At 37.5% G+C, this 17,679-nt stretch overlaps 1 protein-coding gene across 1 annotated transcript; it reads right to left on the bottom strand.

Moving 5' to 3' along the window:
* Positions 1-62: 62 nt before the first annotated feature.
* On the bottom strand, positions 63-16,154 carry LOC136240875 (uncharacterized). Its single transcript, XM_066031940.1, has 4 exons — positions 16,068-16,154; positions 15,380-15,532; positions 5,915-6,065; positions 63-283 (listed from the first exon to the last, which is right to left on the bottom strand). The coding sequence occupies exons 1-4, from the start codon at positions 16,081-16,083 to the stop codon at positions 187-189; spliced, it is 417 nt and encodes a 138-aa protein (XP_065888012.1). The 5' UTR covers positions 16,084-16,154; the 3' UTR covers positions 63-186.
* Positions 16,155-17,679: the final 1,525 nt, after the last annotated feature.

Raw genomic sequence — 17,679 nt, 5'->3', positions numbered from 1 at the left:
ATATTTATGTTATGTACATTATTGTTTGTCACAACAATTATGGTAGCATCCCTAGTAATAGGTTTAGTCAAAAAATGTAACTTTGGTACTGTTATTCTTAATAGAAAAAATTAAGACAACAAATGAAAAAAATATACAACTGCATGATATATTTGTCCTGGTTTGAGAAAGTTCAACACCGTTCTTCTAACTGCTGGGAGGTTTAGGAGGAGCCTGACTGTTGATCATCTCAAACCAATGACGATACTGCCCATCACCATCCTTTCGCCAAATTTGGGCAAAGCTAAAAATAGATGAACAGCAAACAAATCATGAGCATCTCATTGCTACCACATAAATGCATGCATGGACACTTATGAGCTATCTGATATGCATCAAGACATACAGTAGTGTACATGTGCTGAGTGGCCAAGAAAGCCAACACACCAAACCCATTGGTACAGTGACATAGCCAAGGGTGGGCCTGGGTGGACATGTGCCCACCCAAATTTCCCTGGGACAATGCCACCCACTCTCTGATGCAATAAACCAGTAGTGCATACTGTACCTTGGCAGCACCATATTTTCATTGTAAATCAATGGCTGATATTGAGACTACTTCTATAATTACATCACGTGATGCGTGTAGTTTCAGTGCTTTCTATTTAAACACGTGATCTAAATTTTAGGCAGGGAAAGAGCAACATATGGAAGTCTATTTTTTACATCTGAAATACTGTTGTGAGTAGCAGCACGGATTGTGTCGTTGACAAGGTTAAGTGACTTAAAGTGATAAACGAAAATCCCAAATTCTCTCAGTGGTGTTAAACAATTAATGCCAGTCGGTTGAAGATGAAAGATTCATTGGTAACTAAATATACAACTAACTATATACCACTTTAGCGTGGGCATTCAGAGGCGCCGCTCAGGGTTTAATTGGCATATTCACCGGGCAATATCATAGGAATGCGGTTTGCTCATGGCTTTGATGCCCGACCGTTCAAAGATACGATATGCTTTGACTCATTATTATTGAGCAACACGGAGCATTTAATTATGGGTTTGGTTTACAAGCTAGGCTAGGCTCAGTGTAGTTGCTAAGTTCATTTGACAGTAACTAAACTATATTCTAAGAGGAACGATCTGTAAAATGAGTACTTGGGCGATGACAAGCAGACCACAAAACAAGAAGAATAATTATGGCAACTAGATGAGTAGCTTATAGTCCTAAGTACTTAACTTAATGTATTAACTTACTTACAACCACAATAGCAAAGGTTTAATGTAGCATTAAAAACTTTATACCACAAAAATCAATCCCACAATCAAACGTTCCTGGCATGTGTTGAAGCATAATGACGTAGGAATAACGTTCTGAGAGCTATTTGCCCACACAACTGAAACCACAATTGATCATATTATGCTAGTGTATAAAACAAATGAGGTGAGTGCTCTGTAGTTCTTTCACCTATCAGTTATACCACGGCTGCTTGGGATTTTGCTATTATACACCTGCAGCCCTTGGGCTTTGGGTGTATATATCAGCAAAGTCCCTTGCAGCTGTGGTATAACTGAGTCAGGCTGGAGTAGAAAGAGTTGTGTACAAGCAGGGGGGTAGGACAAGACCAAGTGAATGCATAATAATATTGTGAAACTACGTATACTGAAGTGTTTCACGTGAGCTGAATAGACCCTGTACAAAAAGTAGACGAAGAGGCTCAAGAGGGCTCGATACATATTAGTTCTATTTAGTTTGTTATTCGCAATGGTGTAATTTGTGATTGGAAAATCGCTGCCATTATGGAATAATTAGACTTAAAATGATGGTGATGTGTAGCAGCCACGACTTTCACATCAGCAGTGACAGTGGTCATTTATGATTACAATATAATCATTGGTTGTACAATCTATTACTTTCAAAAGGTAGAATGACTACGTTTAATAAAAATAATTCTTTTAACGCATTGTAGTGCATGTGGTCTTGTCCTACCCCGCCTGGCGTACAAGTGCAGACTGATGAGTTAAAAGAGAACAAGACAAGAAGGTGTAATAAGTTAGTTTTCATTTCTAGCTTCTATGTCATTCATGCAGTAGCATTAGACTAGTGAAATAAGCTGCAGGAACAGCAGTGTAGCATGTTATTAGCTAGCTAGATACATTTATGCACTTTTGAAACAGTTTTTAAACCAAATGTACGTAGAGTGGACTCACATTTTGTACTAATTAGTTGCATGGGGATGAGTGTGCCCACCCATACCTGAAGGCCTGGCTACGCCACTGCATTGGTATATACATACATAGCTCCTTGTTCCCCTTCTTCAAATGGAATCATTTTATGCCCTCCATCTTTAGCACCCCACAAACCAAATTTGAGCAAAATCACTAAATGCATTCACACAATACAAGCCCTTAAAGTTTTTGTCCTTCATTCAAGGGCCTAAATTTTCTCCCTTTTACATACAATACTTCACAAAAACTGTTATAATATGCAAATGCACAACTAAATTACCTTGTCGTTTGGCAAACAGTAAGAGCATATATAATTATTAAGGTGAATTCATGTGCGAACTTGAAGATAATTTGCATACAATAACCAATTTCTGTCATGTCTACAAGTAAACCACTTATGGGAATAATTGAAAATGGTCTTTATATGTGACCCGCTGAGCAAAAACGGCTGTTTTCGCAAAATTCTATTTTGCTACAAAAACGTATTGAATTACATGTAGAAATACGTATGTTACATAAAAATTTTATGAACGATTAATCACTTCAGTATGCACTAAAACATAGCCCAAATCAATAAAGCCTATAAACCACGAGATTCACCTGTTCATTGGTGTATGGTGCATGAGTTATGGGCACTTATTTATGATGCAGTAGAAATGAAGTTTACCGTAGTCATTAATTGTTGAAATGGCCTTCTTCTTTGTCCACATGGAGACATACACGGAAAACACTGTATATGCCTTTATCAATGTGCCAGTTCATGGTGAACAGATTGAACCAAGCCCCATCTTCATAGCTTGTTTCAGTCGTGAGGCTGTATTTTATTTGCCGTATTGTTGCAGTATAAATTGAGTTTATTCCTGTTCCAACTCTCTAGCGCTATAACTCCTAGACTATTCATCACAAAAGGCTGAAACTTTGGCTGTCCGCTCTTTTGTTACTATAGATCACAGAGAAGCAATAAAATGAAATTTGAGGAATGTGCAAAAAGGCCGGTTTTTGCTCAGCGGGTCACGTATAGGTTACTCAATTGTTTTGTTGATTTAAAAAGAAATCACAGTATACAGTGTTACAACGACATAGCATTAAATTGTATAGCAAATTACTCTAATAGAACATTCACCCCCAGCACATGTTGCTGTCAGACCTTCAGTGCTGGTCACTGTAAAGTGCTTATAATAAAAATAATATAATTTTATGCTTAAGTGGGAAATAACTATTATGTTTGACAAAAATCCGGTGAATATTATATGCAAGTATAAAGAATTTTAAGTTCGATTAGGGATTATAGGAAAAAGTAGGCAAAGAGAGGTTGCCTACACCTGCAGATATACTAGTGGACATTTAATCCCTGAAGTAGGGATTAATGTCCACTACAATTATAGTATATCTGCAGATGTAGGTAACCTCCCTTGTTTCTCTACTTTTTTCTATTATCCCTAATCAAACGTAAAATTCCTAATTTTTCCTTATAGCTACTTGTTTGTTTACTTCTTTGTAACATTATTATGACTGGTAAACCCACATACACTGCATCAAAAGAAAGAATGCACCAGAGTTAATATTTTGTCTGAATGGGCACTACCAATACTGATGAAGTAGCCATTATGCTTCGCTTTCAGCCATGTTCAACCCATTACACAGTGCTATAAAATGAAGAACAGTAGAAAAAGTGTCTTTGCAATCAATCAAGTCACCACAGAAAATACGGACAATTTCTGTTTACTGTGTAGGAAAGCCATCACGCCACTACAAATTGACAGTTTGGGCTGTCAGCAAAAAGAAATGGGACACCAAGGGGGGACAAAGGTAAGTCCATGATACATGCATTGTACATACTGTGGTATGCCAAAAGGCACCTGTCAGGCTAAAGTGATGTCAAACAGTGAAAAAACCTAGCCTGTAGCCTTAGCTGCTATCGAGTTATGCTTGCCTGAAGGTATCAGGCAGGCAGACAACCATGCAGGAAGTTAATCAGTAGAAACTAGAAAATTCTATTAAATAAAATTAATTTTAGAAATTTGTAGCAATTTATTGGAAGCATTTAGGATCATACTGAAGGCATTTTTGGTCTAACTTATACTACCAAGGCACCAGGAAGGCATTGTAAAGCTGGTTTTTGGGTGATATTTTTGGCCAGAAAAATCCAAACCTCCATGATCCCTACTATACAATACTACCGTACTTATATTTAAAAAGGGACATGGCCTCAATGAAATGGCAACTCATTTGTGGCCATAGTGTTTTTTTTCTGAGCTAGATTTTGAGAAGATATTTGCATTAATTAAATGTTTTGGAAAATACAAGGCTTGGGCTCAAAGTTTGTAGTGGTATTGTATCCACGAAAGAAAATTTATTTCAATCTTTCAATTTATTAAAAAGGCAGGTTGGTTGGGTCCATGAAACAACTCATTAAGTTGGCCTTCCTTATGTCAAACAACAGTACATCTTTCAATTCACAGAAGACCATTGTTATCCTTATAGTACAAAGTTATACATTCTTTCATACTTTAAAAATAACTTGGTGCTCAAAGGCATAATTATTAATTAATATTATTAAAGAGTTATATAGAAATTTTGAAACATAATTATTTAACACAACAATCCAATATACACGACTGTAATATTTGCTATTGTTCCTGAAGAGAAAAGTATAAATCCCAAAAGTTGTCCAATGTGTCCATACACAAACTGGTTTGGGGCTTAAAGAAGTAATATACATATAAAAACAGTCAAGCTATGGTATCTGAAAAAAGCTTCCTTCATAAAAGCCAGAGGTTATTTAAAAATTTTGCAATCAAAGTTGGCAACCAAGCAATGATGTTACTGTCAATCAACAGTATTTATGCCATGTCATTATTTAATTTTAATATCAGCAATCACAACCATTTCTGGGTGGCCCTTTCAACTTTTAACCCATGCAGATGGCTGTTTTGGTATAACTATAGAATACTAGTTTCTAAATTATAAAGCACACAGTGCTGTTCACCTGACAGGGCAATGCCGGGCCGGACCACTTTTCAGCTACTTGAATTTGTAAAATAGATCGAGATACTCTAATAGAGCAGTCATCATAATATACTCTAATAGGACAGTCATCGCAATACTAATAGAGCATATAGAATATAGCTGCCAGCTGTTCTTCTTGGTCTAAGCCATTACAACTATGCTAATTGTCCTCAAATCACTGAAAAGCTCCAGTGAGCTATCTGCATGGCACTACGTACATTGGCTAAATGCATGTCATGCATGTATTTGCAATTGCAATTGCAATCCCAATGGCTTCTGTATCTCAGCTTTTTCACTGAAATTTTGAAAGTAAAAAATTGAATTAATTGGTACTGTAGTACAAAATTACCAGAATAATATATCCTTGATGTTAACAATTAAGGAGAAAGAGGCTTTGCATGTTAAATATCTTCCAGATGCCATTTCAGAGCATCTATTTTCAAAAATTTCCCTGGGGGAGCATGCATACCCCAAGACCCCCCTAGTTTGGTATGCTGTGTGTGCTTAGCACATGCAGTTGAGTATCACATGAAAACAGATAATCTAAAAATTACATCACATCAATAAAAAGTAGTGTGCATGACTATGACCTGATGGCCGGACCACTCAAAATCTCTGGGTTCCAGCCCTGGTTCACCAAAATTAATATCACAAACAAGTTTTCTTTGGTTATAAAGCAATACATGTAGCTTCTTACTTGGTTACATCAACCTTTTTGTTGTCCTTGTCAAACATATCAGCTTCGCCAAACTTAAAGATATATTCACCCACTGGTCTTGCTTCTGCTTTAGTAATCTTTATATCAGCAACTCCAGCTTTATGCATTCCTTCACACATCTTTTTCACACCTGTTAAATCAGCAAAAATATATACCTAATGGGATAGCTTTCACAGAACAAATTATATTATTTTCCAAAATACACAAATTGTTTAATTGCAAATTTTTAATTGTTCACTAAATACATACAGTATATCTTGTGTACAGACACCTACCAATATATCATGTGTCACAAAGTATCTCTTAACAAGTATATAACATGTAACTGAACTTGGGAATCAGGATACCTATTCAATCAGGACACCTTTGGTCAGTTCCAAGGTGTTCCTAATACACAGGTTTCACTGTTACAGTACTGAACTGCTTATTACTAAAATCATGGGACCTGGTAGATTGAAATGTGCACATAATTGTATGTAGTGGTACTGTACTCTGTAATGATAATCATAAATTTGCAGCAATCAGGTTTGCTAGCATACCTGAGTGCATTGATTGAGTCAGGGCCAAGGGTGGATGGCATGTTTGCGGCTAATGCGATCTCTTTGACAGGATTCAGTATGTAGCACCCCTTCCACCATGAGCAGAGATCATGTGATCACTGTTAGCACATGCAATGGTATTGAATACTATCAATTGTGGGTTCCAATTCTACAACTGGGATAGATACCAATCATACCCCAGGCTTCCATGTCTGTTAACATGTATAGCTAGGATAGACAGATATGTACATACACATTTTGATGAAAACAATTTCAATATATATAGGTCGTTCCTGTTCCTGTCGAATCCTGTGTTCTGTTCCCCATCCCATTCCCGTTTTCCTCAAATTCTACTTACCTTGCATATAGTTGCACTTGTTGTGGGTGACTCACTCGTGTGATCACAGTTAGCATTCAATAATAGGGACACTAAATGTTATACTAACTATCTGCATGGATTCCTGTGATGCTTTGGATATGACAAAATTGAAAGAGATAAACTTCTGGTGTGCATTTTCAGCTAAGAAATATTTTACTAGGATGACTTTCACTTTGTACATAGCTAAATGAACACCAACGATTGCATGCCTGATGCTGATCTAATAATACATGTCATGACTAAAATGATGTTATGCCAAATAAGGACAGTATGACAGGGATTCATACCACAAGTGTGTGTGTCGTCAGCTAAATGCATTAGCATATATGATATGGTTGATAAGGCTATTAATATGCCTCAATTTGCATTCACACCACCTATTCAATAGGTGAATTGAATGTTTTTGAATACTCCAAATTAATTCCAGAGAAAACAGTCAAGTACTGCAGCGTGATGTGCACAGGTGCATTTATGCAGGCACAAAAAAGTCAAAAATACTAAGTAAACCAAAACAACACTAGGACTGTTTAATAGATTGTTATATATAGTAATCTGTAACTATCTTGTTTGTGTCTGACTGTTTGCATCCATTGTTTACATCATAATGCTGTTTTGTAGTTATGTTGCTGTTCTCAAATGTATTATCTAACCCTCTAGGGACCTGCATGGAAGCTACAACAAGCCTGTGAAGCAAAGAGTCAGAAACTTGAACTGATTGTGTAACTGTGATAAATGCAGAAAACCGCATGATAGGAAACAGAAAGGAAGGAACTGTAATGACACATTTTCTTGCACACATTGAGACAGTGGCCTCATGCACACATGCAAACATGATTTATATTAAATTAAACATCTTTTTGCATGCTATGACTGTATGTTTTAAGCCAATTTTGCTCATTAATGTTATAATAATAGCTTGCCATTACTATTATGTGAGCAAAAATTTTAAGATTACATGAATAGTTTGCAAGTTACGGTATGGCAGTTAAAAATCAGCAGATTGAAACCACTATAAATTCTACAACTTCTACTTCCCTTTTCGCTTCCGCTAGCTGTTCTCGCATTGATTCCAGTTCCTTGCTCGCTTCCCTTTTCGCTTCCACTGGCTGTTCTCGCAGTTCCTCGCTTGCTTCCCTTTTCAGCTATACTACCCATCAAGTTAAACCCTTAAACGTGTGAAGCCTTGGTGAGGAAAGGCCATGGTGATGGTGTTAATAAATAGACATCCTGCAAGTGTGGGTGGGATGATAATTAACCAGATATCCAGGACATTTGAAGTGGTTGCTTTAAATGTTGTAACAGGGCTGGTAATCTGGGTCACATTTTGTTCGGACTGGCCTGTTTTGTAGAATAATTGGGATTAAATAACAAGTGAATTAACTAGTTTGATGATATGGAAGTATAATGCATAGTATCTTTTTTCATGAGCTGTTCCCACTTAATGGGATTATATACATCTGTAGACAAACATGGAGCTCAACATCAAGCCAAAACGCATTCATCAGTAACAATCTGTAGGTATATATATCTAATCCAAAACAGCCAAGCTGTAAAAAAAGTGTGCGGCCCTCAGAAAGGCTATGGTGAAAAAAGATGTGAAATCCAAGGTGGCGGCCAAGAAATGGCTGTGATGGTAGGTTAATGGTAAAAATTTTAATAATGACAATTTAGGTAAATTTTGTGAAGCGGCACAAAAATTCACCTGAATTGTCGTTATTAAAATTTTTACCATTAACCTACCATCACAGCCATTTCTTGGCCGCCACCTTGGATTTCACATCTTTTTTCACCATAGCCTTTCTGAGGGCCGCACACTTTTTTTACAGCTTGGCTGTTTTGGATTAGATTTCATTTCTTTTTGTATTTGTATACCCCAAAGCCAGCCTATGGCCAGCTTTGGGACTTTTTAAACCTATTTTACTACAGGAAGAAGAAAAGATGAAGTAGATGTATGTACTTTAAATATTTTATCAGTAGATGTACAATTATATATATAATACATATGTGACCGGATTTGCGAAAAGGGGCCTTCCACACATCCAATTTGCCAACTTTGACAATTGATAACTTCAGATTGGAAAGAGCTATTGCCTTGAAATTTGGGCAGTGGTAATTTCTTTGCAGCTGAACTCTCTACATGATGGTTTCTTTGTAGCTGAACTCTCTACAAGGTAGCTGATCTCTTTACAGGGAGATTTGTTTGTAGCTGAACTCTCTACAAGGTAACTTCTTCTAGCTGATCTCTCTACAGGGTGATTTGTTCATAGCTGAATTCTGTACAGGTGATTTGTTTGCAGCTGAGCTCTTTACAAAATGGTTTCTTTGTAGCTGAACTCTCTACAAAGTAACTTCTTCTAACTGATCTTTCTACAGGGTGATTTGTTTGTAGCTGAACTATCTACAAGGTAATTTCTTCTAGCTGATCTCTCTACAGGGTGATTTGTTTGCAGCTGAATTCTGCACAGGTGATTTGTTTGCAGCTGAGCTCTTTACAGAATGGTTTCTTTGTAGCTGAACTCTCTACAAGGTAACTTTTCTAGCTGATGTCTCTACAAGGTGGCTAGTTTGTAGCTGAACTCTCTACATGGTGGTTTCTTTGTAACTGAACTTTCTACAAGTTGACTTCTTCTAGCTGATCTTTCAATAGGGTGATTTGTTTGTAACTTCACTCTCTACAAGGTAACTTCTTCTAGCTGATCTCTCTACAGGGAGATTTGTTTGTAGCTGAACTCTCTACAGGTGATTTGTTTGTAGCTGAATTCTGTACAGGTGATTTGTTTGCAGCTGAGCTCTTTACAGAATGGTTTCTTTGTAGCTGAACTCTCTCTAAAAGGTAACTTCTTCTAACTGATCTTTCTACAGGGTGATTTGTTTGTAGCTGAACTATCTATAAGGTAATATCTTCTAGCTGATCTCTGTATAGGGTGATTTGTTTGAAGCTGAATTCTGTACAGGTCATTTGTTTGCAGCTGAGCTCTTTACAGAATGGTTTCTTTGTAGCTGAACTCTCTACAAGGTAATTTCTTCTAGCTGATCTCTCTACAGGGAGATTTGTTTGTAGCTGAACTCTCTACAAGGTAACTTTTCTAGCTGATGTCTCTACAAGGTGGCTAGTTTGTAGCTGAACTCTCTACATGGTGGTTTCTTTGTAACTGAACTTTCTACAAGGTGACTTCTTCTATCTGATCTTTCAATAGGATGATTTGTTTGTAGCTTCACTCTCTACAAGGTAACTTCTTCTAGCTGATCTCTCTACAGGGAGATATGTTTGAAGCTGAACTTTCTAAATGATGGTTTCTTTGTAGCTGAACTCTCTACAAGGTAATGTCTTCCAGCTGATCTCTCTACAGGGAGATTTGTTTGTAGCTGAACTATCTACAAGGTAACTTCTTCTAGCTGATCTCTCTACAGGGAGATTTGTTTGTAGCTGAACTCTCTACAGGTGATTTGTTTGAAGCTGAACTTTCTAAATGATGGTTTCTTTGTAGCTGAACTCTCTACAAGGTAATTTCTTCTAGCTGATCTCTCTACAGGGAGATTTGTTTGTAGCTGAACTATCTACAAGGTAACTTCTTCTAGATGATCTCTCTACAGGATGATTTGTATGTAGCTGAACTATCTACAAGGTAACTTCTTCTAGCTGATTTCTCTACAGGGTGATTTGTTTGTAGCTGAACGATCTACAAGGTAACTTCTTCTAGCTGATCTCTCTACAGGGTGGTTTCTTTGTAGCTGAACTCTCTACATGGTGGTTTCTTTGTAGCTGAACTCTCTACAAAGTAATTTCTTCTAGCTGATCTCTCTACAGGGTGTTTTGTTTGTAGCTGAATTCTGTACAGGTGATTTGTTTGTAGCTGAACTCTCTAAAAGGTAACTTCTTCTAACTGATCTTTCTACAGGGCAATTTGTTCGTGGCAGAATTTTATACATGGTGATTTCTTTGCAGCTGAACTCTCTACATAGTGGTTTCTTTATAGCTGAACTCTCTACAAGGTAACTTCTTCTAGCTGATCTCTCTACAGGGTGATTTGTTTGTGGCTGAACGATCTACAAGGTAACTTCTTCTAGCTGATCTCTCTACAGGGTGATTTGTTTGTAGCTGAATTCTGTACAGGTGATTTGTTTGCAGCTGAGCTCTTTACAGAATGGTTTCTTTGTAGCTGAACTCTCTAAAAGGTAACTTCTTCTAACTGATCTTTCTACAGGGCAATTTGTGGCAGAATTTTATACAGGGTGATTTCTTTGCAGCTGAACTCTCTACTTGGTGGTTTCTTTGTAGCTAAACTAAGTACAAGGTAATTTCTTCTAGCTGACCTCTCTACAGGGTGACTTGTTTGTAGCTGAATTCTGTACAGGTGATTTGTTTGCAGCTGAGCACTTTACAAAATGGTTTCTTTGTAGCTGAACTCTCTACAAGGTAACTTCTTCTAGCTGATGTCTCTACAAGGTGACTAGTTTGTAGCTGAACTCTCTACATGGTGGTTTCTTTGTAACTGAACTTTCTACAAGGTGACTTCTTCTAGCTGATCTTTCTACAGGGTGATTTGTTTGTAGCTGAACTCTCTACAAGGTAACTTCTTCTAGCTGATCTCTCTACAGGGAGATTTGTTTGTAGCTGAACTCTCCACACGTGATTTGTTTGAAGCTGAACTCTCTAAATGATGGTTTCTTTGTAGCTGAACTCTCTACAAGTAAACTTCTTCTAGCTGATCTCTCTACAGGGTGATTTGCTTGTAGCTGAACTATCTACAAGATAACTTCTTCTAGCTGATCTCTCTACATGGTGATTTGTTTGTAGCTGAATTCTGTATAGGTGATTTGTTTGCAGCTGAGCTCTTTAAATAATGGTTTCTTTGTAGCTGAACTCTCTCAAGGTAACTTCTTCTAGCTGATGTCTTTACAGGGTCACTAGTTTGTAGCTGAATTCTCTACATGGTGGTTTCTTTGTAACTGAACTCTCTGCAAGGTAACTTTTTCTATCTCATCTTTCTACAGGATGATTTATTTGTAGCTGAATTCTGTACAGGTGATTTGTTTGCAGCTGAGCTCTTTAAAGAATGGTTTCTTTGTAGCTGAACTCTCTACAAGGTAACTTCTTCTAGCTGATGTCTCTACAAAGTCACTAATTTGTAGCTGAGCTCTCTACATGGTGGTTTCTTTGTAACTGAACTCTCTACAAGGTGACCTCTTCTAGCTGATCTTTCTACAGGGTGATTTGTTTGAAGCTGAACTCTCTACAAGGTAACTTCTTCTAGCTGATCTCTCTACAGGGAGATTTGTTTGTAGCTGAACTCTCTACATGATGGTTTCTTTGTAGCTGAACTCTCTGCAAGGTAACTTCTTCTATTGATCTCTCCACAGGGCGATTTGTTTGTAGCTGAACTCTCTATATGGTGGTTTCTTTGTAGCTGAATTCTACAAGGTGATTTTTTCTAGCTGAACTATCCCTTTCCATAGTTGCATGAACTCCCTACAAGGTAACTTCTTCTAGCTGATCTCTCTACAGGGTGACTTGTGTGTAGCTGATCTCTATACAGGTTTCTTGTTTCTAGCTGATCTCTTGAATTATCTTCAGGGTGACTGCTCTATTAGGATGACTGCTCTATTAGAGTATCTCGATCTCGCACTTGCTGCACCAAGTTGGATTTCGTGTTATAACTCCGTGGCTTTAAGTCTGATTCTTCTACACCATTGATGAGCCTTTCTAAGATGATTACTCCATCTGTACAACGATTTTCAAAGCATTACCCCAAGCGGTTTATCTGGTAGGCGTGGCAAGTAGTCGTTTTTTATTAGCTAATCTCGATTGCGTAATTGTTACACACTGTTGGTTTTTTCGTTGTATCTTCCTGTTTTTTAGCTCGATTTCTTTCAAACCACAAAAGGTTTGAGGTTCAATAGTTAACCTATTCACCCACCGATTTTCAGCTTCTTCCCATACGCGGTTTACCCTGTAGGCGTGACAACATATTGGTGTTATTTTTCGTGAATAATCGCTCATAACTCTTTGCCTGTTTATCGTATTCCGGCCAAAGTTGGTACCGAGATGCGCCTTTATACCCCCCTTCTGTGTGCCAAATTTCAAGGCAATCGGATATGGCGTTCGCGTTTTATAGCAGTTTTTGTAAGTGTGCGACAAGAAAAAGAAAAATAAGAAGAAAAAAACGAAGAAACTGAGCCAATTTTTGAAGTCGCATATCTCGGGAACGCGCTAAGCGATTTCGCTCAAATTTGGAATGTGGAGTGCTGCAGTTGGAGGGAATGTCCACAGCAAAAATCGTCTTGTTTCATCAAGGAAGCACAGAGCTACGGAGGTGCGAAAATTGCGTTTTCTTTTTTCCTGTCAATATACTCACGGGTGTTACGCGCCGGCTTCTTGGGCCGCACGACACACTACCGTGTGTCTTGATATGCACAAAGCCATGCTGTTTGCTGTCTGCAGGCTTTCATGAAGACATATCTACTAATTGATCATCATAGTAAGAACCATAGCCAAGCAGGCCAGTTTTTCTGATGAACTATATATATTCCCACTTGTCAGGAATTTATGATACTGTCTGTGCCATGCTAAATGTATCAGTAAGATATACTGTATGTTGAAGCATAGATTACAGAGCGCCAGATGCCCTCTATATCTTATGGTTGAATTTGCAGGAATGCATGAAGCTACGCCCACTATAAGGAAACATGTTTTGCTGTCTGTAGACTTACATGGAGCCACCTTCAGAAATTGATCATTAATTACTTGTTGTTTTTTTTATCACGTATAGCTACCTGCATGCTTACACACAAAATATAGCTAAAGTACATGCCTATGTTTTAATGAAACCAGGTCACATCTGGGTAAATCCAGAATTGCTATCTGGGTCAGTGGGTCATCCAGATCAGCAGTAGTGTCCCAGTTTTAATGCTGGTTGATTTCCAACAGTTCATAAACAATGTATTGATAAGGCCAAACAAAACTGATGCCTTCTAATGTGTTAAATTCAAACCAAAAGGTTTCTGTGCATGATGTAATTTCTACTGCTTCTGTTTAACTTCGGGTGTGCCTCGGTAGTGTTATCCATAACCTCAGGTTTTCAAATCCATGAAGATGCCAAATCATGGAAATTACAGCAACATAGTACAGTAGCATAGTGAAACTACATATGTTTTTCACTTTTAAAACTGAAGGATTCAAACTTCAGCAAAGCCATTGCTTGTGACAGTTGTTGGTAAGTAAGGCTTCACAGATGTATGAGAATGGCAGTAATTAACTGGGTTAACTAGAACATGCTATAGTTATGGCAAAAGTAAGTTTCTCGCTGAAGCATTAGTTAGCTACAATGGTAGTTTACAAGGAATAAGTAGAACCTGCATATGTACTTGAGTTCTTGCCATAAAACAAAAATGCATGACTCAACTGAGAACATTCACAGTAGGTTTAAGCATCTAAACAAGCAAGATGTTCAGAAATTTCTTGATCAGCCACTTGGATGAATCTTAATAAGTTCTGTATGCCACTATGTGTGATCTACAGAATTACTTGCACATGTAGCTGCAATAGATTGACATCTATCATCAGTATATCGCAGCATGTGTATATATATATAATATTATGGTGGTAACTTACACATGGTTGAGATACTGAAGTTCAGTGCACAATTAAGCAGTGAAAACTGCGATTTTTCATAAGTGTTTGAATGCATTAATTTTTAATTACTCCTATGACCTATATAGTTATGATATTATAGACATTTTAAATTGAAACTGTCAACAACATATTAGAGCAATGCTACAACAGAGCAGCTTACCGTACTTCACTTTATTTTTGTGCAAAAAAATTTCATGATAAAAAATTTTTGTGTAAAAATATTTTCGTATGATTTATGTGAATGACTGCTCTATTAGAGTAGTTTGATCTTGCATAACAATTTTTGTGCAAGAAATTTTTGTACAAGTTTTGCATATGAAAATTATTTTACAATGAAAAAAAGCAAATCATGGTACTATTCAAGGGTGTCTGTACATTATATTAATGTACTGTATAATATTATACACATGTTCATACAGACATGCAATATCACATAATTGGGCATGGCTCATGGCTTGTACCTAGACTATAACTCAGACTAGAACTAATACAATAATAATGAATTATGGGGTCCATGCATGTAATTATAAACCTGCAGACAGCAAAGTACATGGATTCTATATACCTATACAGTGCATGTGCATGACCTGCCATTGATAGATGAGCAAGCTACCACATAATACCCACAGACAATAACGCACAGCTTAGATAAATAGGACCTGGTGTGGCTCATAAAACAAGCTAGGCAGCAGCAAGATGTGGCTATTGACAAACTAACTCACACATGATCAAATCTGGGTCAGACCCAGATATTCTATAAATCAGGTCAGACCCGAATGACCTGTGATCAGGTTGATCTGGGTGATCTAACCCAGTTTAAACCTCGGTATTGGTACAACCCTATCTGTACATATGTACTATTAATAATTGTGCTTAAATGCAATAGATCTCACCATCTCTTCCTTTAATTGGTCCACTGCCAGGAGGAACAAATGTGCAGTCTTCAGTGAAGGTTTCCACAAGCATTTGATAATCCTGATTTTTATATGCCAAGTTAAACCCAGTGAATGTTTTCTTCTGCACTGCATCAATGGCATCCAGTTCAGCTGCATGTGAGGCAGAAAATCTATATGAATACAAGTCTGGACACGTAGCTACAACCACACTGAAGCAAATGACAAACGTGGGTGTTTGCACTGGATGGCTTAACATTTTTTTTGTCAGAAGAGAAGGATGATACCTTGCAAGGTGGCGGTTAAGGTGCTCCCACACTGCACAACATACTAATACACACACCGGCATTATAGCACTGAAAACTGTGACAAGACAGAACACACGCAGGAGTAGCTAACTGCAAGGTATATACTTAAAACTAATTGACAAGGAGCCTCACATCGCATGTACAAATAGCCACTGAAATAGCAGATCTAGCTAGCTACTTCATTGCAGTTTCATCAAGAGATCCTAGATGATCTGCGGTGCCATCCGGTGCAGGATTGCGCTGGAAATCACAAGAACAAGTGTGGTCGGCTATTAGAACAGTTCACACCGGCAGTAGTTACATGACACAGTGACTCAAGTAGTTACATGACACAGTGACTCAACTGCTACCATCATACCCCCGTAATTAACAATGCGTACCTTGAGGTATTGCCATCTTTTTCTTTGAACGATCCACTAGTGACTGGGACTCCGAATCCGGTATTGGTCTTATTAATAAGTAATGATCACGTGCACGCGCATGTGCTACTACTTAATTACAGAGGTTTGCGGAATGTTTGCAATAAAACCGTAAAGTGCCAACCGAAAAACGTGATACTCCGCCAGTATTCGCTTAAGTTTACTGCTGAGGACGAATTTCCTGACTTTGACATTGGTTAAGTTAAGTACGTAGGTAGTAATAAGTATATAGTTAGGTAATAAGTAGTAGTAGCTATGGTGTAGTTTTCAGTATGTACGTGTGTTTCTAGTCCATACTATAATTATAGATATGAAAACGTGATCCATTAACTTTGAAATGCGTCGCCACAACTTTGATAGGTCACGTTTCTGGTGACTTCCTGTATTGCAAAGATTCCACAGTCCTCTGTAAGGTACTTTTATTACTGATGATAAGATAATGATATAGTGACGATATGATTACAGGGAAAAAAAGGCATAAGCCTGTGAGTCCTGCTCATGTACAAAAAGAAAATAATCATTAGATATAATAATTATCAAATAAAATCTTAAAGCCATTTACAGAGTTAGTTGACACTACTTCGTTAGGTAGACTATTCCAAGCATTTATTAGTGATTTTATAGAGAAGAAATTACTTCGAACAGATCTTTGTGCATGTGGCTTGAACAATTTGAGACTGTGTCCTCTTGTTACGCTAGACAATTGTGGGTGAAAAAACATTTCAGACTGTAAGCTGACATTGCCATGTAAAATATTGTACACCATCAACATATCTGCACGATGTCTTCGGTAAGATAGTGAAGGAAGATTTAGAGCACTTAGACGGTCATCATATTCTAAATTAAAAAGTTCTGGAATACATTTTGTAGCTCTTCTTTGTACCTTTTCCAACATCTGACAGTCACCAATATAATTAGGTCCCCAGACAACATTGGCATACTCCATCACTGGTACTCGGGAGTTTACTACTGACTCTTGGAGGACGGCACTGTTGTGAGACTTGTACTTATATATAAATAGCCCAAGTTAAGATGCACTAAGTAACTAAATGAATGCATGGCATTGCCGCGGTGGGCAAGCCTGTTGCAATTTGATCATATAGATTAGTTATATTAGGGAATAAATAATCTGGGGCCCTTTTTATATCACAGATATGCTTAAGATTGGACACGCACCATGCACACACAATGTACACACTAATGTATAACTAAAAGTGTAATGATCAGGTAATACTATAGGCAACTGCCTTTCTGTACCTGTTTAATAAATAAATAAATAAATAATCTATAATTTGGTCTACCTGCTTGCTTGCCATGACAGATTGACCAGTCCAGCGTTTATTATGTAAAGAGCACTATGTTAATAATTTTATTAACCATACATTTGTGTGATGATGATAACATTATAATTTTGACAATTATATGTACAATATACAGGACTCAGAGTTGAGCATAACGTACATGTACAGATACATAAATATATAGATGATTTTCTAAAAGTGTTTTAATATGATCAAAGTCTGGTGAGGTAACTATTTCTTCATGGAGAGAGAGTTCCAAAGTCAGATGGTGG

This window comes from Dysidea avara, chromosome 12, assembly GCF_963678975.1.
Source record: "Dysidea avara chromosome 12, odDysAvar1.4, whole genome shotgun sequence".
Taxonomy (NCBI): Eukaryota; Metazoa; Porifera; class Demospongiae; order Dictyoceratida; family Dysideidae; genus Dysidea; species Dysidea avara.
The sequence above is the reverse complement of the archived record's forward strand: the minus strand, read 5'-3'. Positions and strand labels throughout refer to the sequence as shown.